General features: G+C 41.5%; 1 protein-coding gene across 1 annotated transcript in view; it reads right to left on the bottom strand.

Annotated features, from left to right (window-relative positions):
* Positions 1-7,531: 7,531 nt before the first annotated feature.
* LOC115186434 (NLR family CARD domain-containing protein 3-like) overlaps positions 7,532-18,161 on the bottom strand; it is a 75,770-nt gene continuing 65,140 nt past the window's right edge. Inside the window, exon 11 of the mRNA XM_029746063.1 lies at positions 7,532-7,540. Within this exon, the coding sequence (XP_029601923.1) occupies positions 7,532-7,540 (9 nt within the window). The remainder of the gene's footprint in view (positions 7,541-18,161) is intronic.

Genomic DNA, 18,161 nt, shown 5'->3' with positions numbered 1-18,161 from the left:
GTAACTGTTGTTTTGAGTGAGGCCATAACAAGCACAGTCTTGTTTCACAGATTAGTTCAATCTGCTTTGAAAGTATCAGAAACCTCTAGTATTCAGGTCTGAATCGTAGCCACGACCTCAGTTGAAATGAAAACTATCTCCGAGCATAGTAGCTTGATGGCCTCGAATGTTCATTTTAGCCCTCAGACAAAACCACACACCCAGGCAAAGTGCAAGTCTCTGGGCTTTCAGTCTCAGGAGAGGGCAGTGATGAAACTGGGTCTTGTAGGCCGGGTTCATCAAACTAATATTTGAAAATATATGTAATTTCACATACATTTTAAGAATACTGCTGCAGCAAACAGAAAACACATTGGGTTTTTACAGAAATTTTTGATGATTGACTAGGAATGCCTTGGTGACCACTGTTTTTTACACTGGCTATTATTTTAATGAACTCCCCCAAACAAGATCCAATCTGAACCAATCATAGACTTATATGTTTCACCAGTTTGGCCACACAGTACAGCACAGGAGACAACTAAGTAACTAGATACTCTGTTTGTCTTTGACAGGAGAGAGACCAGACTCTCCCTCTGACAGCGGGAAGAGTCCTTCAGGGGAATCAGACCCAGGGAAGAGTCCTTCAGGGGAATCAGACCCAGGGAAGAGTCCTTCAGTGGAATCAGACCCAGGGAAGAGTCCTTCAGGGGAATCAGACCCAGGGAAGAGTCCTTCAGGGGAATCAGACCCAGGGAAGAGTCCTTCAGGGGAATCAGACCCAGGGAAGAGTCCTTCAGGGGAATCAGACCCAGGGAAGAGTCCTTCAGGGGAATCAGACCCAGGGAAGAGTCCTTCAGGGGAATCAGACCCAGGGAAGAGTCCTTCAGGGGAATCAGCAGAATCAGGCCCAGAGACGCCCAAAGCAACAGGAGGACATCATCACTGCTCCCACTGTGGAAAGAGTTTTACCAAGTTAGGGAACCTGAATAGGCATGAGAGGACACACACAGGAGAAAAACCTTTCCAATGCTCCCAGTGTGGAAAGAGTTTTAACGAATTAGGGTACCTATTAATACATAAGAGAATACACTCTGGAGAGAAGCCTTACCATTGCTCCAAATGCGGAATGACTTTTACCTGGCTAGGAAGCCTGAAAACACATGAGAGAATTCACACTGGAGAAAATCCTTTCCAATGTTCACACTGTGGAAATAATTTTACCAAGTTAGGGAACCTAAATCGGCACAAGAGGACACACACAGGAGAGAAGCCTTATCACTGTTCCCAGTGTGGAAAGGGTTTTAGGGGTTTAATGAGCCTGAAACAGCATGAGAGGACACACACAGGAGATAAGCCTTATCACTGTTCCCACTGTGGAAAGAGTTTTAGGGGTTTAATGAGCCTGAAACAGCATGAGAGGACACACACAGGAGAAAAGCCTTACCATTGCACCATATGTGGAAAGAGATTTACCCAGTTAAAGTCCATGAAATTACATGGAAGAATACATACAGGAGAGAAGCATTATCAATGTTCCCAGTGTGGAAAGAATTTGAGGGGTTTAGTGAACCTGAAACAGCATGAGAGGACACACACACAAGAAAAGCCCTACCACTGCTCCCTGTGTGGAAAGAGTTTTACCAAGTTAGAGGGCCTGACTAGGCATGAGAGGACACACACAGGAGGGGATAAGACCTACCACTGCTCCCTGTGTGGAAAGAGATTTAACCGGTTGAGGCATCTGAATAAGCATGAAAGAATACATACACAGGAGGAGAAGACATACCACTGCTCTCATTGTGGAAAGACATTTTCCCAGTCAGAAGACCTGAAAGCACATGAGAGAATAGAGAGACTGTGTTCTGACTTGTGTTTTTGACTGAAAATTAGTGCTTTAGTTTGGCACATTAAATCATATTGTTTAAATGAAATCAGACATGAAAATCTGACCAAAACAACAGGCCTGTTTTTGTTGTTTTTTCATATTGATCATGTCTAAAATCAATTCAATATTTGAACGTGTATTTTGTTTTTCTTTATTATCTTTGATTGATTGTATACAAGTATAAACCCTCTGTTGTTCATAATATGATTTGGATATTGCTAAATGTAAATGATTATATAAGGAAGTAAGTAGCCTTGGCTTGTCTGAGCCAGAACGGCTCACAGTAGCAGGAGCTGTTTCTGTAGTGTGAGGCAGCTTGATGTACAGTACTTCCCCTGGACAGGACTCTAGTCTATACACTACCACAGTATAGTAACAGGACTCTAGTCTATACAGTACCACAGTATAGTAACAGGACTCTAGTCTATACAGTACCACAGTATAGTAACAGGCCTCTAGTCTATACAGTACCACAGTATAGTTACAGGACTCTAGTCTATACACTACCACAGTATAGTAACAGGACTCTAGTCTATACAGTACCACAGTATAGTAACAGGACTCTAGTCTATACAGTACCACAGTATAGTAACAGGACTCTAGTCTATACACTACCACAGTATAGTAACAGGACTCTAGTCTATACAGTACCACAGTATAGTAACAGGACTCTAGTCTATAGAGCACCACAGTATAGTAACAGGAGCCTACCTCCTGTTTCTGTAGTGTGAGGCAGCTTGATGTACAAGTTCTTCCCCTGGACAGGACTCTAATCTATTAAGTTATTATATAGATTCATTTCATTTTGCTATTCTTCACTCCAACCTTGAATTTGATTTGATATATGATTTGGATATTTCTAAATGACTTTGATTGGATACAGCTGCAGCCAAATATATTGGCACCCTTGCACTTAGAAATAATTCCCTATTTCTTCTCAAATCAGTCTAGTACCACTACTTTACTATGATGGTCTCCACACCTTGTTATTGTACTAGCTCCACTACTATACTATGATGGTCTCCACACCTTGTTATTGTACTGGCTCCACTACTATACTATGATGGTCTCCACACCTTGTTATTGTACTGGCTCCACTACTATACTATGATGGTCTCCACACCTTGTTATTGTACTAGCTCCACTACTATCTCCACTACTATACTATGATTGTGTCCACACCTTGTTATTGTACTGGCTCCACTACTATACTATGATGGTCTCCACACCTTGTTATTGTACTGGCTCCACTACTATACTATGATGGTCTCCACACCTTGTTATTGTACTGGCTCCACTACTATACTATGATGGTCTCCACACCTTGTTATTGTACTAGCTCCACTACTATCTCCACTACTATACTATGATTGTGTCCACACCTTGTTATTGTACTGGCTCCACTACTATACTATGATGGTCTCCACACCTTGTTATTGTACTAGCTCCACTACTAGCTCCACTAATATACTATGATGGTCTCCACACCTTGTTATTGTACTAGCTCCACTACTATACTATGATGGTCTCCACACCTTGTTATTGTACTAGCTCCACTACTATACTATGATGGTCTCCACACCTTGTTATTGTACTAGCTCCACTACTAGCTCCACTAATATACTATGATGGTCTCCACACCTTGTTATTGTACTAGCTCCACTACTATACTATGATGGTGACCACACCTTGTTATTGTACTAGCTCCACTACTATACTATGATGGTCTCCACACCTTGTTATTGTACTGGCTCCACTACTAGCTCCACTACTATACTATGATGGTCTCCACACCTTGTTATTGTACTGGCTCCACTCCTATACTATGATGGTCTCCACACCTTGTTACCTTACTGGCCCCACTACTATACTATGATGGTCTCCACACCTTGTTATTGTACTGGCTCCACTACTGTACTATGAAGGTCTCCACACCTTGTTATTGTACTGGCTCCACTACTATCTCCACTACTATACTATGATGGTCTCCACACCTTGTTATTGTACTGGCTCCACTACTATACTATGATGGTCTCCACACCTTGTTATTGTACTGGCTCCACTACTATACTATGATGGTCTCCACATCTTGTTATTGTACTGGCTCCACTACTATACTATGATGGTCTCCACACCTTGTTATTGTACTAGCTCCACTACTAGTACTACTTCTATACTATGATGGTCTCCACACCTTGTTATTGTACTAGCTCCACTACTGTACTATGATGGTCTCCACACCTTGTTATTGTACTAGCTCCACTACTATACTATGATGGTCTCCACACCATGTTATTGTACTGGCTCCACTCCTATACTATGATGGTCTCCACACCTTGTTACCTTACTGGCCCCACTACTATACTATGATGGTCTCCACCTTGTTATTGTACTGGCTCCACTACTAGTACTACTACTATACTATGATGGTCTCCACACCTTGTTATTGTACTGGCTCCACTACTGTACTATGAAGGTCTCCACACCTTGTTATTGTACTAGCTCCACTACTAGCTCCACTACTGTACTATGATGGTCTCCACACCTTGTTATTGCCTGAATTAAGAAAGTGTTTAGTGATTTCTGATTGTATGAGTCCTATGGGAATAGGGTCCAAGGGGCAGGTAGTTGACCTCATTTGATGGACCATTTCAGAGACAGATGTTGGGGTTGTCAATGAGAATGTGGTGAAACTGCAGCTGGGAGGCTCAGTGTGAAGCAGAGGGGCAGGTCTGAATCAAGGGGTAGATTGTACAGTGAAGTAAATGCTCTTCATTTCGTGTTCAGTGCCTCTTTGTATGCAGTCTGTTGATATACCAGGGACTGGGGATGTAGTTAGGTTTGTATACAGTCTGATGATATACCAGGGACTGGGGATGTAGTTAGGTTTGTATGCAATCTGTTGATATACCAGGGCCTGAGGATGTAGTTAGGTTTGTACAGTCTGATGATATACCAGGGACTGGGGATGTAGTTAGGTTTGTACAGTCTGATGATATACCAGGGCCTGAGGATGCACAGTTAGGTTTGTTTTCCTCTAGTTACTCTGCAGTTTGCTCCCAGCAGCTTTCATAGAACGTAGATCACTGTTAAACTAGGCAGCAGAGCGTTTGTTTGACTGAATGAATATGACATTGACTTAAATGCAGCGTTAGATGTAAAGTTTAAATTCTCATTCATTACTAATCAATCAACACATGCTTTCCTTGGACGTATCAATATAATATTATTATTTAGTGAAATACATTTTAAAAATACCCTTTTTTGTCAGGAAATAAAATAAACTTTTCCTTATACTGCGTTACCCACTCCAGTCAGCTGATAACGATGCTGCCAGTGTGACGTATAATCTAGTGGACGGGACACTTCAACAACAACAGCGAGTCAGTCACTTCAGTAGCTTGCTAGGCGACGTAGCCTAAACGTTCAAGCTTTTTAGACTGTTTCAGTCCATACTTGCCTATGTGTTTTAAACATACTTCTGTTTTATAGCGAGTTGCCCCATTTATTTTCTTATTTACGTTGTTAGTCAGGCAGATGTCTTAAATTTGCCTAGCGCTAGGCTAATGCTAACTAGCTATTATCCCCGACCATGAGTTCACTAAGCTACTCTCCTCCTGCTAAAGAAGAGGAGGTCTGCTGGACGGAGGAAGAAGCTCTGGGGCTGAACATTGTCGTGGAAGAGGAGGATGTCACAGTAAAACAAAAAGTAGAGGGTGAGGCTGTTACAGTGAAAGAAGAAGAGAAAGACGTTTCAGTGAAAGAGGAGGAGGAAGAGAAAGAGGGGGATGCAGTTTTTGGAGTGAATGCTTTTAGATTGCTGGGTGGGGGGATAGGAGGGCCTTCAGAAAGTATTCACACCCCTTGACTTGTCCCACATTTTGTTGTGTTACAGCCTGAATTTAAAATGGATTCAATATCCCATAATGTCAAAGTGGAATTGCGTTTTTGGAAATGTTTACACATTTAATTAAAAGCCTAATTAAGTTCAAGAGTAAAGGTTTTGCTTAAAAAGTCACACAATAAGTTGCATGGACTCACTCTGTGTGCAATAATAGTGTTTAACGTGATATTTGAATGAATACCTCATCTCTGTACCCCACACATACAATTATCTGTAATGTCCCTCAGTTGAGCAGTGAATTTCAAACACAGATTCAACCACAAAGACCAGGGAGGTTTTCCAATGCCTCGCAAAGAAGGGCACCTATTGGTAGATGGGTAAAAAAAAGCAGACATTGAATATCCCTTTGAGCATGGTGAAGTTATTAATACCACTTTAGATGGTGTATCAATACACACAGTCACCACAAAGATACAGGCGTCCTTCCTAACTCAGTTGCTGGAGAGGAAGGAAACCGCTCAGAGATTTCACCATGAGGCCAATGGTGACTTTAAAATAGTTACAGTGTTTAATGGTTGTGATATGAGAACTGCGGATGGATCAACAACATTGTAGTTACTGCACAATACTAACCTAAATGACAGAGTGAAAAGAAGGAAGCATTCCCAGTCAGAGGACCTGAAATCACATGAGAGAATAGAGAGGCTGTTGGCACTAAAGTAATACTGCAAAAGAATGTGGCAAAGAAATGAACTTTATATCCTGAATACAAAGCGTTATGTTTGGGGAGGGTTTGGCTGGCCGGGACGTCCTTGTCCCATCGCGCTCTAGCGACTCCTTGTGGCGGTCAGCATGCACGCTGACTTCGGTCGCCAGCTGGATGGTGTTTCCTCCGACACATTGGTGTGGCTGGCTTCCGGGTTAAACGAGCAGTGTGTCAAGATGTGCAGTGCGGCTTGGCAGGGTCGTGTTAAAGAGGACACATGGCTCTCGACCTTCGCCTCTCCCCGAGTCCGTAGGGGAGTTGCAATTGGATATCATGAAATTGGTGAGAAAAAGGTGTAAAAGTACCCCAAAAAAATATATATACACTGGTACTGAAATTCGATTTTTTGATGATCTGGCAGATGTGTAAAACCATGTAAACACCTGCAAGACTTCGGTTAGAAGTGAATCACCTGCCTGGACATCCTAAGAACCACACAGAGACTTGCATTTTGAAGTCGGTTTAATAATGCTTGTGAAAACTGACTTCAGGTGATTGAGGGATCTAGTCTAGATTAAACGTCATAGGAAGTTTTATCATGTGGAGGTTTCATTCAGGTCTCTGTTTAGTTAATTAAATAATCTGTTTGTCTTTGACAGGAGAGAGACCAGACTCTCCTTCTGACAGCAGGAAGAGTCCTTCAGAGGAACCAGACCCTGAGACGTTCAAACCAGCAGGACGACATCACTGCTCCCAGTGTGGAAAGAGTTTTACTCAGTTAGGGAGCCTGAGAACACATAAGAGAATACACACTGGAGAGAAGCCTTACACCTGCTCCTTGTGCGGAAAGAGTTTTAGGTGGTTGGGGAGCGTGGAAAGGCATGAGAGGACACACACAGGAGAAAAGCCTTTCCATTGTTCCCATTGTGGAAAGAGTTGTACACAGTTAGGGAGCCTGAAGGAGCATGAGAGAATACACACAGGAGAAAAGCCTTACCAATGTTCCCATTGTGGAAAGCATTTTGCCCAGTTAGGAAACCTGAACCAGCATGAGAGGATACACACAGGAAAAAAGACGCACCACTGCTCCCACTGTGGAAAGAGATTTACCCGGTTAAGGTACCTGAAAGAGCATGAAAGAATACATACAAATACACAAGAGGAGAAGACATACCACTGCTCTCATTGTGGAAAGACATTTTCCCAGTCAGAGGACCTGAAATCATATGAGAGAATAGAGAGGCTGTGTTCTGACTTGTGTTTTTGACTGAGAATTTGTGATTTTGTTTGGACCGTCAGACGTGAGTTCACTTTGTGTAATGTTAGTGCACTATTTTTTATTGCGATTAATCCATTGTCTGGAAGGGTTAAAAATACACTGAAAACATCCAAAATACATCCTGTATACTGTTAAAATCTACAATGCCATGTAAAAACAAGATGACATTGAGGTTAAATAAAGGGTGCTTTACCAATGTAACATATTTTGACACGTCCACTGTGGGGCTCTGCAGAGTCATAATATCCATAACAACTACAGGTCAAACAGGGAAATGGTTCGCATCGTTTTTCCACCATTAATTTTCCCCATAGAGCTGTGTTTTGTTTAGGCTCACCGTGGTGTGACGTTTTGATAACCATGTAAATCTCTCTAGGTCAAGGTGACTGAGGAAACACAGTGTGTTGTGAATTTATTGTAATGTTTTTAAAATGGTATAACTGCTTTTATTTTAGCTGGACCCCAGGAAGAGTAGCTGCTGCCTTGGCAGGAACTAACGGGGATCCATAATAAACCCCAGGAAGAGTAGCCGCTGCCTTGGCAGGAACTAATGGGGATCAATAATAAACCCCAGGAAGAGTAGCTGTTGCCTATATTTGTCTCTCTTTACTCTCGGATTCTAAAATGCTAATTAGCGTCAAAGTAGACGACATGCAAGACTACAAATACCTGCAAGCTCCTGCATGTCATCTCTAGCCGACACCTTTCACAGAACAGTTCACTGAATTGTCCATTGAAATAAATGTTGACAATTTAATCATTGCTACATTAAGGCCTGATTGCTGGAGTGCTGCAGAGATGGTTGTCCTTCTGGAAGGTTCTCCCATCTCCACAGAGGAACTCTGGAGCTCTGTCAGAGTGAACATCGGGTTCTTGTTCACCTCCCTGACCAAGGCCCTTCTCCCCCGGTTTCTCAGTTTGGCCAGGCGGCCAGCTCTAGGAAGAGTCTTGGTGGTTCCAAACTTCTTCCATTTAAGAATGATGGAGGCCTCTTTGTTCTTGGGGACCTTCAATGCTGCAGACATTTTTTGGAACCCTTCGCCAGATCTGTGCCTCGATACAATCCTGTCTCAGAGCTCTATGGACAATTCCTTTGGACCTCATGGCTTGGTTTTTGCTCTGACATGCACTGTCAACTGTGGGACCTTACATAGACAGATGTCTGCCTTTCAAATCATGTCCAATCAAATGCATTTACCACAAGTGGACTCCAATCAAGTTGTAGAAACATCTCAAGGATAATCAATGGAATCAGGATGCATCTGAGCTCAATTTCGAGTCTCATAGCAAAAGGTCTGAATACCTAAGTAAATACATTTGCAAAAATCTCTAAAAACCTGTTTTCACTCTGTCATTATGGGGTATTGTGATGTCATTATGGGGTATTGTGATGTCATTATGGGGCATTGTGATGTCATTATGGGGTATTGTGTGTAGATTGATGAGGGGGGGAAAGTACATTTTAGAATAAGGCTGTAATGTAACAAAATGTGGAAAATGTGAAGGGGTCTGAATACTTTACTTTTCTACCGCAGTTTTGTACATGATCAAATCAAAGTTTATACACTGTCATGTGATACGTGATATAGAAAAGTCCAATCTTAGGAGAGTACATGGGAGGCACTATACTGTGTATCTGCAGGTGTCTCCACCCTCTGGTGGGATGGACCATGTCTACAGAGAAACCTAGATTCAAATACTTAGATTTGTGTGTATTGGGTATATGTTGTGAAATTGTTAGATTTTACTTGTTAGATATTACTGCACTGTCGGAGCTAGAAACACAAGCATTTCACTACACCCACAATAATATCTGCTAAACATGTGTATGATAAAATGTGATTAGATTTTTATTTGAAATAAACGTCCTATTTATCAAAGCTGCTTTTGGCTGGGGTCAAAATGACTCCAAAGGATTTGTTAAAAGTCCATATTGATACAGAAACACTAAACCATGATTTAGATTTACTAACAACAAGTTGATTGACAAAGTCATGAAAAATGTAATAGAATTGAATAAACCACATTTTGTCTATGATAAAAGATATGCCTCTGGGGTCAAAATGATCCATGTCAGAAGTATGGTTCAATGCAAATATGTAGTGGGTGTAAAGTTTGTTTTAAATTCTCACTCATTAAACACAAATCAATCAACACATGCTTCTCTTTGAACGACTTAATATAATATTAACCTTTTATGAAATAAATGAAAAATAAACGTTTGGTTCCTCAACTGCGTTGCCCTCCAGTCAGCAGATGGCGATGTGCGTCTTTTAGGTTCAGGCGATGCTGCCAGTATGACGTATAATCTAGTGGACGGACGCTCCTTCAACAACAACAGCTAGTCAGACACCTCGGTCGCTTTCTAGCAAACATAGCTACAACATTCACGCTCTTTACACTGTTTTGGTGTATATTAGTCTCTGTGTATTAAACACACTTCTGTCGTATGTACTTGTTGGCCCATTTAATTATATGTTTACGTTGTTTGTCAGCTAGCTGGTTTGCTAAGTTACCTTAGAACTAGACTAGTCGCTAATGCTAGCTAGCTAACATCTCCGACCATGAGTTCACTAAGTTACTCTCCTCCTGATAAAGAAGAAGATGTCTGCTGGACGGAGAAAGAGGCTCTCGTCAAAGAGGAGAAGGAAGAGGAGGCTGTTACAATACAAAAACAAGTAGAGGGTGAGGCTGTTACCGTGAAAGAAGAAGAGAAAGACGTTTCAGTGAAAGAAGAGGAAGACGCGTTCAGAGTGAAAGAGGAGGAGGATGTTACAGTAAAAGAAGAGGAGGAAGCAGTTTTTGGAGTGAAAGAGGAGGAGGGGGAGATGACTGTCACATTGGAGGAAGAAGAGGAGGTTGGAGATCTGTTTAACACCAGTAAGTACCGTCTCTGCAGTCGTTGAACCAATATGCAGTAACACTTTAATGTTGTTCTGTAGGAATGGCTGAAGCTACACTGTAACGTGTAGAACATCAAGAGTGGACCATCAACAAAACGTTAACAATTGATCAAATGCATCCAATGACAGTTCCTGAAATACTGTAGTCCTCAATATCTCCTATTAGATTAGCCCAAGATGTTCTCTTAAAGGGGCAATCAGCAGTTGTTACATGCATTTTGGGACTTATACATTAATGATATGTACCCATCTGTTTCTTGAAGAAATCACTTATAAATGCCTCATGAGCTTAGTTCAACTGTCGTACCCCATCAGAACCCAAAATATAAGCTTTTTTTTACTCCAATGTTTGTCAGTAAATATAAACAAACATTGTATATCCTCAAAACATGGTTAAAACTATAATGTTGATATCATGGATGGTTATATTTCTCCAGCCCCATCCCTCAGCTTTTTACCGAAACGGGCAGGGAGTACGCTTTGTTATTGTTTCTACTGCTGATTGCTGCCCCCGTTACTCCTCAAGGTCCAATGACTGTATGTTATTTTCAGAGGTAGACTGGCTCTGGCAGCTAAAATAGTCAAATATTCCATCTAAATGTGAATCGATTCTCAATTGCGATACGTTTCTAGAAACATAAATTGCGGTACTTTCATATAACGTCAAATCATTTCACACAATACTTAAAAATCACATAAAAATCGGTAAAGTCTAAGTTGGTGTCTTGACAGATTTGTAAAAAACGGTTTATCATAAAACACTATATATATTATTTAAATGTTGCTGACACCCCTCCCCAGAGGTGTCTCATTATTGGGATTCATTGCTGATTCCTACCTGTAGCTCACTATGAGGTGTCTAGTGATACAGGTTAAGGGCCCTGTTGGAGATTGGTGGTTGGTAGCGGAGTCGAGGGAACAAGCAGGGTTGGACACGGCCATGTTATTATCCCACACACAGTCTCTGTGGTTTATATGAACCCCATTCCTGGGAATTAGATTTAATTACAAATCTTCCGTCTGTTACCACAGAAGGGTTCCGTCTGTCCCATTCCCAGCTAGGTTACGAGGCGCTTTGTCACCAGTACCTATGACTGGTTGATAGGGGAGTGGTTTCAGTCTGTCCCATTCCCAGCTAGGTTATGAGGTGCTTTGTCACCAGTACCTATGACTGGTTGATAGGGGAGTGGTTTCAGTCTGTCCAGTACCTATGACTTGATAGGGGAAACCTCCATGCTTATTATAGAAAAAGTAATTAGGGGGAAACTATTTAGTAAACTGAAATAAAATAACAAACCTGTTTGAAAACTATTCCAAAACTATCTTTGACTCCAAAACTAAAATAGCCTAAAATAATAACCAGCATGAATTATGTTCAGTTTGAATAATTTATATCTTAACTTTGGGCAAAAATAGAATTGGGTTTAAAATATTTTTTATGTGGTTTTAAATCTTCTGAACCTGGTGGCTGGTAAATGCTGCCATGGGATGGCAATGTTTCAAATAGACCTAGCTTGTGTATCACTATCACTAGCTATCACCAGAAATACTTCAAGAAATGAGGATATTGGAAACTCCTTTCGATTTGTATTAACAGCTTAAAGAAAAGAACATAACCATGAATTACCCTCCGTGAACAAGAAGCACAACATTACAAATATTTTCAGAGATGTGAGATAATTAACTTGTTCTCTGTAATATCGTATAGCTTTGCAATCGTGACTTTCCGTACTTTCAAGGAAAATAGGCAGGTTTCTCGACTCATACCCTGACTTTAAAAAGGGATTTTAGTGAGAATTAGCTTAGGAACTGCGTGTCAGAACATGACAATGTGAACGCGATTGTTTGACAGTCTCTTGGATGGACGTTATATACGCTTTGACATTTTCTGGAATAGTTTTTATTTGAAAACGTTTTTGTTTACTTGCCTGCCTATTGAATTTGGAATGCACTGTACTGTTCATCTCTGAAACTCACTGAGATAATTCCTTTGATACAGCAGTAGCAATACAGGGATATAACATCTACAGAAAAGACCCGTGTGGCTCAGTTGGTAGAGCATGGTGTTTGCAACGCCAGGGTTGTGGTTTCGATTCCCACGGGGGGCCAGCACCAAAAAAAAATAATAATGAAATGTATGCATTCACTACTGTAAGTCGCTCTGGATAAGAGCGTCTGCTAAATGACTAAAATGTACATGTAAGACAGGAATGCTTATGGGGGAGGTGTTGCTGTATACAGTGCATTCGGAAAGTATTCAGACCCCTTGACTTTTTCCACATTTTGTTACGTTAAAGCCTTATTCAAAAACGGATTAAATTATTTTTTCCCCCCATTCATTTAGCTCATTTATTTGGCACACCTGCATTTGGGGAGTTCCTCCCATCCTTCTCTGCAGATTCTCTCCAACTCTGTCAGGTTGGATGGGGAACATCACTGCACAGCTATTTTCAGGTCTCTCCAGAGATGTTAGATCGGGCTCTGGCTGGGCCACTCAAGGACATTCAGAGACTTCTACTGAAGCCACTCCTGTGTTGTCTTGGTTGTGTGCTTAAGGTCGTTGTCCTGTTGGACGGTGAACCTTCGTCCCCAGTCTGAGGTCCTCAGCACTCTGGGACATGTTTTCATCAAGGATCTCTCTGCACTTTGCTCCGTTAATATTTCCCTGGATCCTGACTAGTCCCCCAGTCCCTGCTGCTGAAAAACATCCCCACAGCATGATGCTGCCACCACCATGCTTCACCGTAGGGATGGTGCCAGGTTTCCTCAAGACGTGTCACTTGGCATTCAGGCCAAAGAGTTCAATCTTGGTTTCATCAAGCCAGAGAATGTTGTTTCTCATGGTCTTAGAGTCTTAACCTCCCTGGGCAAGGTGGGACGCTTGCCCAGTGGAATCGCGTGGCGCGAAATACAAATACCTCATAAATGCTATAACTTCAATTTCTCAAACATATGACTATTTTACACCATTTTAAAGACAAGACTCTCGTTAATCTAACCACATTGTCCGATTTCAAAAAGGCTTTACAGCGAAAGCAAAACATTTGATTATATCAGGAGAGTACCCTGCCAAAAATAATCACACAGCCATTTTCAAAGTAAGCATATATGTCACAAAAACCAAAACCACAGCTAAATGCAGCACTAACCTTTGATGATCTTCATCAGATGACACTCCTATGACATTGTTATACAATACATGCATGTTTTGTTCAATCAAGTTCATATTTATATCAAAAAACAGCTTTTTACATTAGCATGTGATGTTCAGAACTAGCATACCCATCGCAAACTTCCGGTGAATTTACTAAATTACTCACGATTAACATTCAGAAAATACATAACAATTATTTTAAGAATTATAGATACAGAACTCCTTAATGCAATCGCGGTGTCAGATTTTAAAATAGCTTTTGGGCGAAAGCACATTTTGCAATATTCTGAGTACATAGCCCGGCCATCACGGCTAGCTAATTTGACACCCACCAAGTTTGGCCCTCACCAAACTCAGATTTACTATAAGAAAAATTGGATTACCTTTGCTGTTCTTCGTCAGAATGCACTCCCATGACTTCTACTTCAACAACAAATGTTGTTTTGGTTCCAAATAATTCATAGTTATATCCAAATTCCGCCGTTTTGTTCATGCGTTCAGGTAACTATCCAAACGGTGACGCGCGAGCGTATTTCGTGACAAAAAAAATCTAAATATTCCATTACCGTAATTCGAAGCATGTCAAACGCTGTTTAAAATCAATTTCTATGCTACTTTTCTCGTAAAATAGCGATAATATTCCAACCGGGTGACGTTGTATTCATTCAAAGGCTGAAAGAAAAAAATGGAGAATTCTCATGAACGTGTCACTGTCCCCAGCCTTACCACTCACAAACAGAGCTGCTGTACTTCGCCCAGAGACTGCAGACATCTCATTCCACTTTCTGGCGCCTTCTGAGAGCCAATGGAAGCCTTAGAAAATGTCACGTTACAGCAGAGATGCTGTATTTTTGATAGAGATGCAACAGAAGGATAACAAATTGTCAGACAGGGCACATCCTGTATGGAATCTTCTCAGGTTTTTGCCTGCCATATGAGTTCTGTTATACTCACAGACACCATTCAAACAGTTTTAGAAACTTTTGTGTTTTCTATCCAAATCTACTAGTTATATGCATATTCTCGTTTCTGGGCAGGAGTAGTAACCAGTTTAAATCGGGTACGTTTTTTATCCGGACGTGCAAATACTGCCCCATAGGTTAAGGTGCCTTTTGTCAAACTCCAAGCAGGTTGTCATGTGCCTTTTACTGAGGAGTGGTTTCCGTCTGGCCACTCTACCATAAAGGTCTGATTGGTGGAGTGCTGCAGAGATGGTTGTCCTTCTGGAAGTTTCTCCTATCTCCACAGAGGAACTTTGGAGCTCTGTCAGAGTGACCATCAGGTTTTTGGTCAACTCCCTGACCAAGGCCCTTCTCCCCCAGTCGCTCAGTTTGGCCGGGTGACCAGCTCTAGGAAGAGTATTCCATTTAAGAATGATGGAGGCCACTGTGTTCTTAGGGACCTTCAATGCTGCAGAATTTTTTTTTGGTGCCCTTCGCCAGATCTGTGCCTCGACACAATCCTGTCTCGGAGCTCTACGGACAATTCCTTCGTCCTCATTGCTTGGTTTTTGCTCTGACATGCACTGTCAACTCTGGGACCTTATATAGACAGGTGTGTGCCTTCCAAATCATGTCCAATCAATTGAATTTACCACAGGTGGACTCTGAACAAGTTGTAGATGCATTTCAAAGATGATTAATGGAAACAGGATGCACCCGAAGCAATTTCGAGTCTCATAGCAAAGGGTCTGAATACTTAAGTAAATAAGGTATTTCTGTTTTTTTACCTGTTTTCACTTTTTCATTATTGTGTGTGGATTAATGAGGATTCTATTTTTTAAATCCATTTTAAAATAATGCTCTAACATAACAAAATGTGTAAAAAGGAAGGGGTGTGAACTTTCTGAATGAACTGTTTTATTTCATTTTTAAAAATGTAACCTTTATTTAACTACCATTTCTACTGATCTGGTGCCAGTTATGATTTTCATATGCACATTTTCGTGGAACAGTTTCATTTAATTTATAATAGTATCTCAAGATCATTGTCTGTGATTAATCTACATTCTATCTAAATCTAAAAGAAAATTATACAAATCTAAAAGGAACTTTTATTGCCATTGCCAACTATGTAAAAATAGCCTACATAAAGCCAACAAATAAAAACATTGCAGCTTGCAGGTAGAAAATATCCTACAAAATCACATTGGCTACACATGGCCTGTCTACAACGAACTTGAAACATTGTATCAACTATCAACTGGGTCTGCCCAAAACTCGAGGTAACAAGCTTGCAACATTGTATAAAATATTCTCGGCCCTCAGAGTTTCCCGCGCCAGTGAGTTTGGGACAGACACAGCTGTCGGCTATTTGTGCAAAGGATAAGAAGTAATCAGGTATTTTATGACATTTCCACTGGATCAGAGAATTACATTTTTCCCTTTTATGCCGAGTGGTTATCGAAAGGGCGAGAGCTGGAAATATTTTACAAAAATACTTTGAGGAACTATTGTCATTCGCAATTGATTTTTATTAGACTTTGTTTACTTGCTGTTTGAGGTGAAGAAAAACATTACTTTGAGAAGCTCCACAACTCATTAGTGGTGGTGCATTAAGACAATCAGAAATACTATCAGACATCCCCAAATGGGCACATTTATAGGCCTACATTTGCACACAGGCCAGGTAGATTAATCCTACTTCTATATGTGTAATCAGGTGTGTGTCCTTACTCAACATTGACAGGAGTGCTTCAAACAAAAGACAATAAATAAATTGCCAGAACTGATGTATCTTGCGGGGAAAGGTCTGGGTGGTCTGCCAGGGGCCGTTTCATTTAGTATCCGTTTGGGTTAGCATGGGGAATGATTGTATTTCCCCATAGTATGTTGTACCGAAGTTGACTGACTGAAAGTGAGTGTAACTTTATGACTATAATTACTGTTCCCTGAAGGAGGGAAACGAGGTAAAACACCTGTTTGTCTCCGCCCTTTCCTGGGTCGGTGAAGTGAGGTATTAAATTTAAGGAATAAATCCGAGCCTCACGGTCATCACCTGTGGAAGGTGGGGCTTCCAAAAATGGCGTGGATTTAATAGTATGTTGTTCCTAGTTTCCCTCCTTCAGGGAACAGTAGTTATAGTCATAACGTTACGCTTGTCATATGATGAACTTCAACTTAAATACGGGATCTTGCTGTCGGACAGTTTTTTTTGTATTCTGAAATGCACTCAAACTATGTATCATTTAGTGGCTCCTTTGTTACGCTGGGAAAACAGTTTTCGTGGGCACAGAAATACTAAATAATTTCAGAGTTGGCTAAATCCAATGGTTTTTAACTGAGAGTCATCTTGTAATCCAAGATGGCGTAGCAGTAAGACGTGGTTGTTGTAAATGTTATGTTTTTTTAGTCTTTTTTTTGTATATATTACAATATATTTCAATCTCTTTTTCCATTTTTAAATTAAATATACCTTCCGGCAACCCGCCTCACCCAATGTGATACGGATCTGCTATTTTTTAGACCTTATAGCTAGAACCTCCATCAGCATCTAGCCATCAGGAGCTAAGCAGCTAATTAGCTACTAGCTATTTAGTCATTGTTAGCCACTGCTAGCGGCCTTTATCTTTTCAGCTCAGACACCAGCCGCTTTTGCCTGGATAATACCTGACAGTCTGCACAGCCGATATCAACCATGAGCATATCGGACTGTTTTTCTCCACTACATCACCGTATTCCTGCCGTAAGCTCTGGACCATTACACCAGATAATCGCAGCTAGCTAGCTGCTACCGAGTGGCCCAGCCCCGAAGCTAGCCTTGAGCCAGGCCCATCTCCCGGCCTGCTCAGTGGACCCTATGATCACTCGGCTACACAGCTGATGCCTCCCAGACTCTTCACCAAGACTACATCACCGGATTCCTGCCGTAAGCTCTGGACCTTTGCACCGGACGCACCGGAGTGGCTATTGTGGCTAATTCCCTTGTCCCAAAGCTAGCACCAGTTAGCTTCGAGCCAGGTGCATCTCCCGGGTAGCAAACAAAATTACTCCAGCTACAATACCTCTTTTGCCTATTGGCCTGGACCCTTTGTTGACACGGAGCCCCGCCGATCCATCACGTCTGGTCTGTCGATGCAATTCCGTCCGATGTGCTCTCAACCAGCCTTTGCAAGATGTCGGTGATGCCCTTGTCCCGAAGCTAGCACCAGTTAGCCTCGAGCCAGGCACATGTCCCGGCTAGCGTAGTAATGACTACCTAACAGCTTCCCTGGTTCATATATTGCTGTTCACTGGACCCTATGATCACTTGGCTACATAGCTGATGCCTTCTGGACTGTTCATTAATCACTACTCCATTTTGTTTATCTGTTGGCCCAAGCCTCGAACTCAGGCCCTGTGTGTAGTTAACTGACCCTCTCTGCCCATTCATCGCCATTTTACCTGTTGTTGTTGTCTTAGCTGATTAA

The sequence above is a fragment of the Salmo trutta genome, unplaced genomic scaffold, assembly GCF_901001165.1.
Source record: "Salmo trutta unplaced genomic scaffold, fSalTru1.1, whole genome shotgun sequence".
Classification (NCBI taxonomy): domain Eukaryota; kingdom Metazoa; phylum Chordata; class Actinopteri; order Salmoniformes; family Salmonidae; genus Salmo; species Salmo trutta.
Note: the sequence above shows the minus strand (reverse complement) of the source record. Positions and strands in the feature narration are given on the sequence as shown.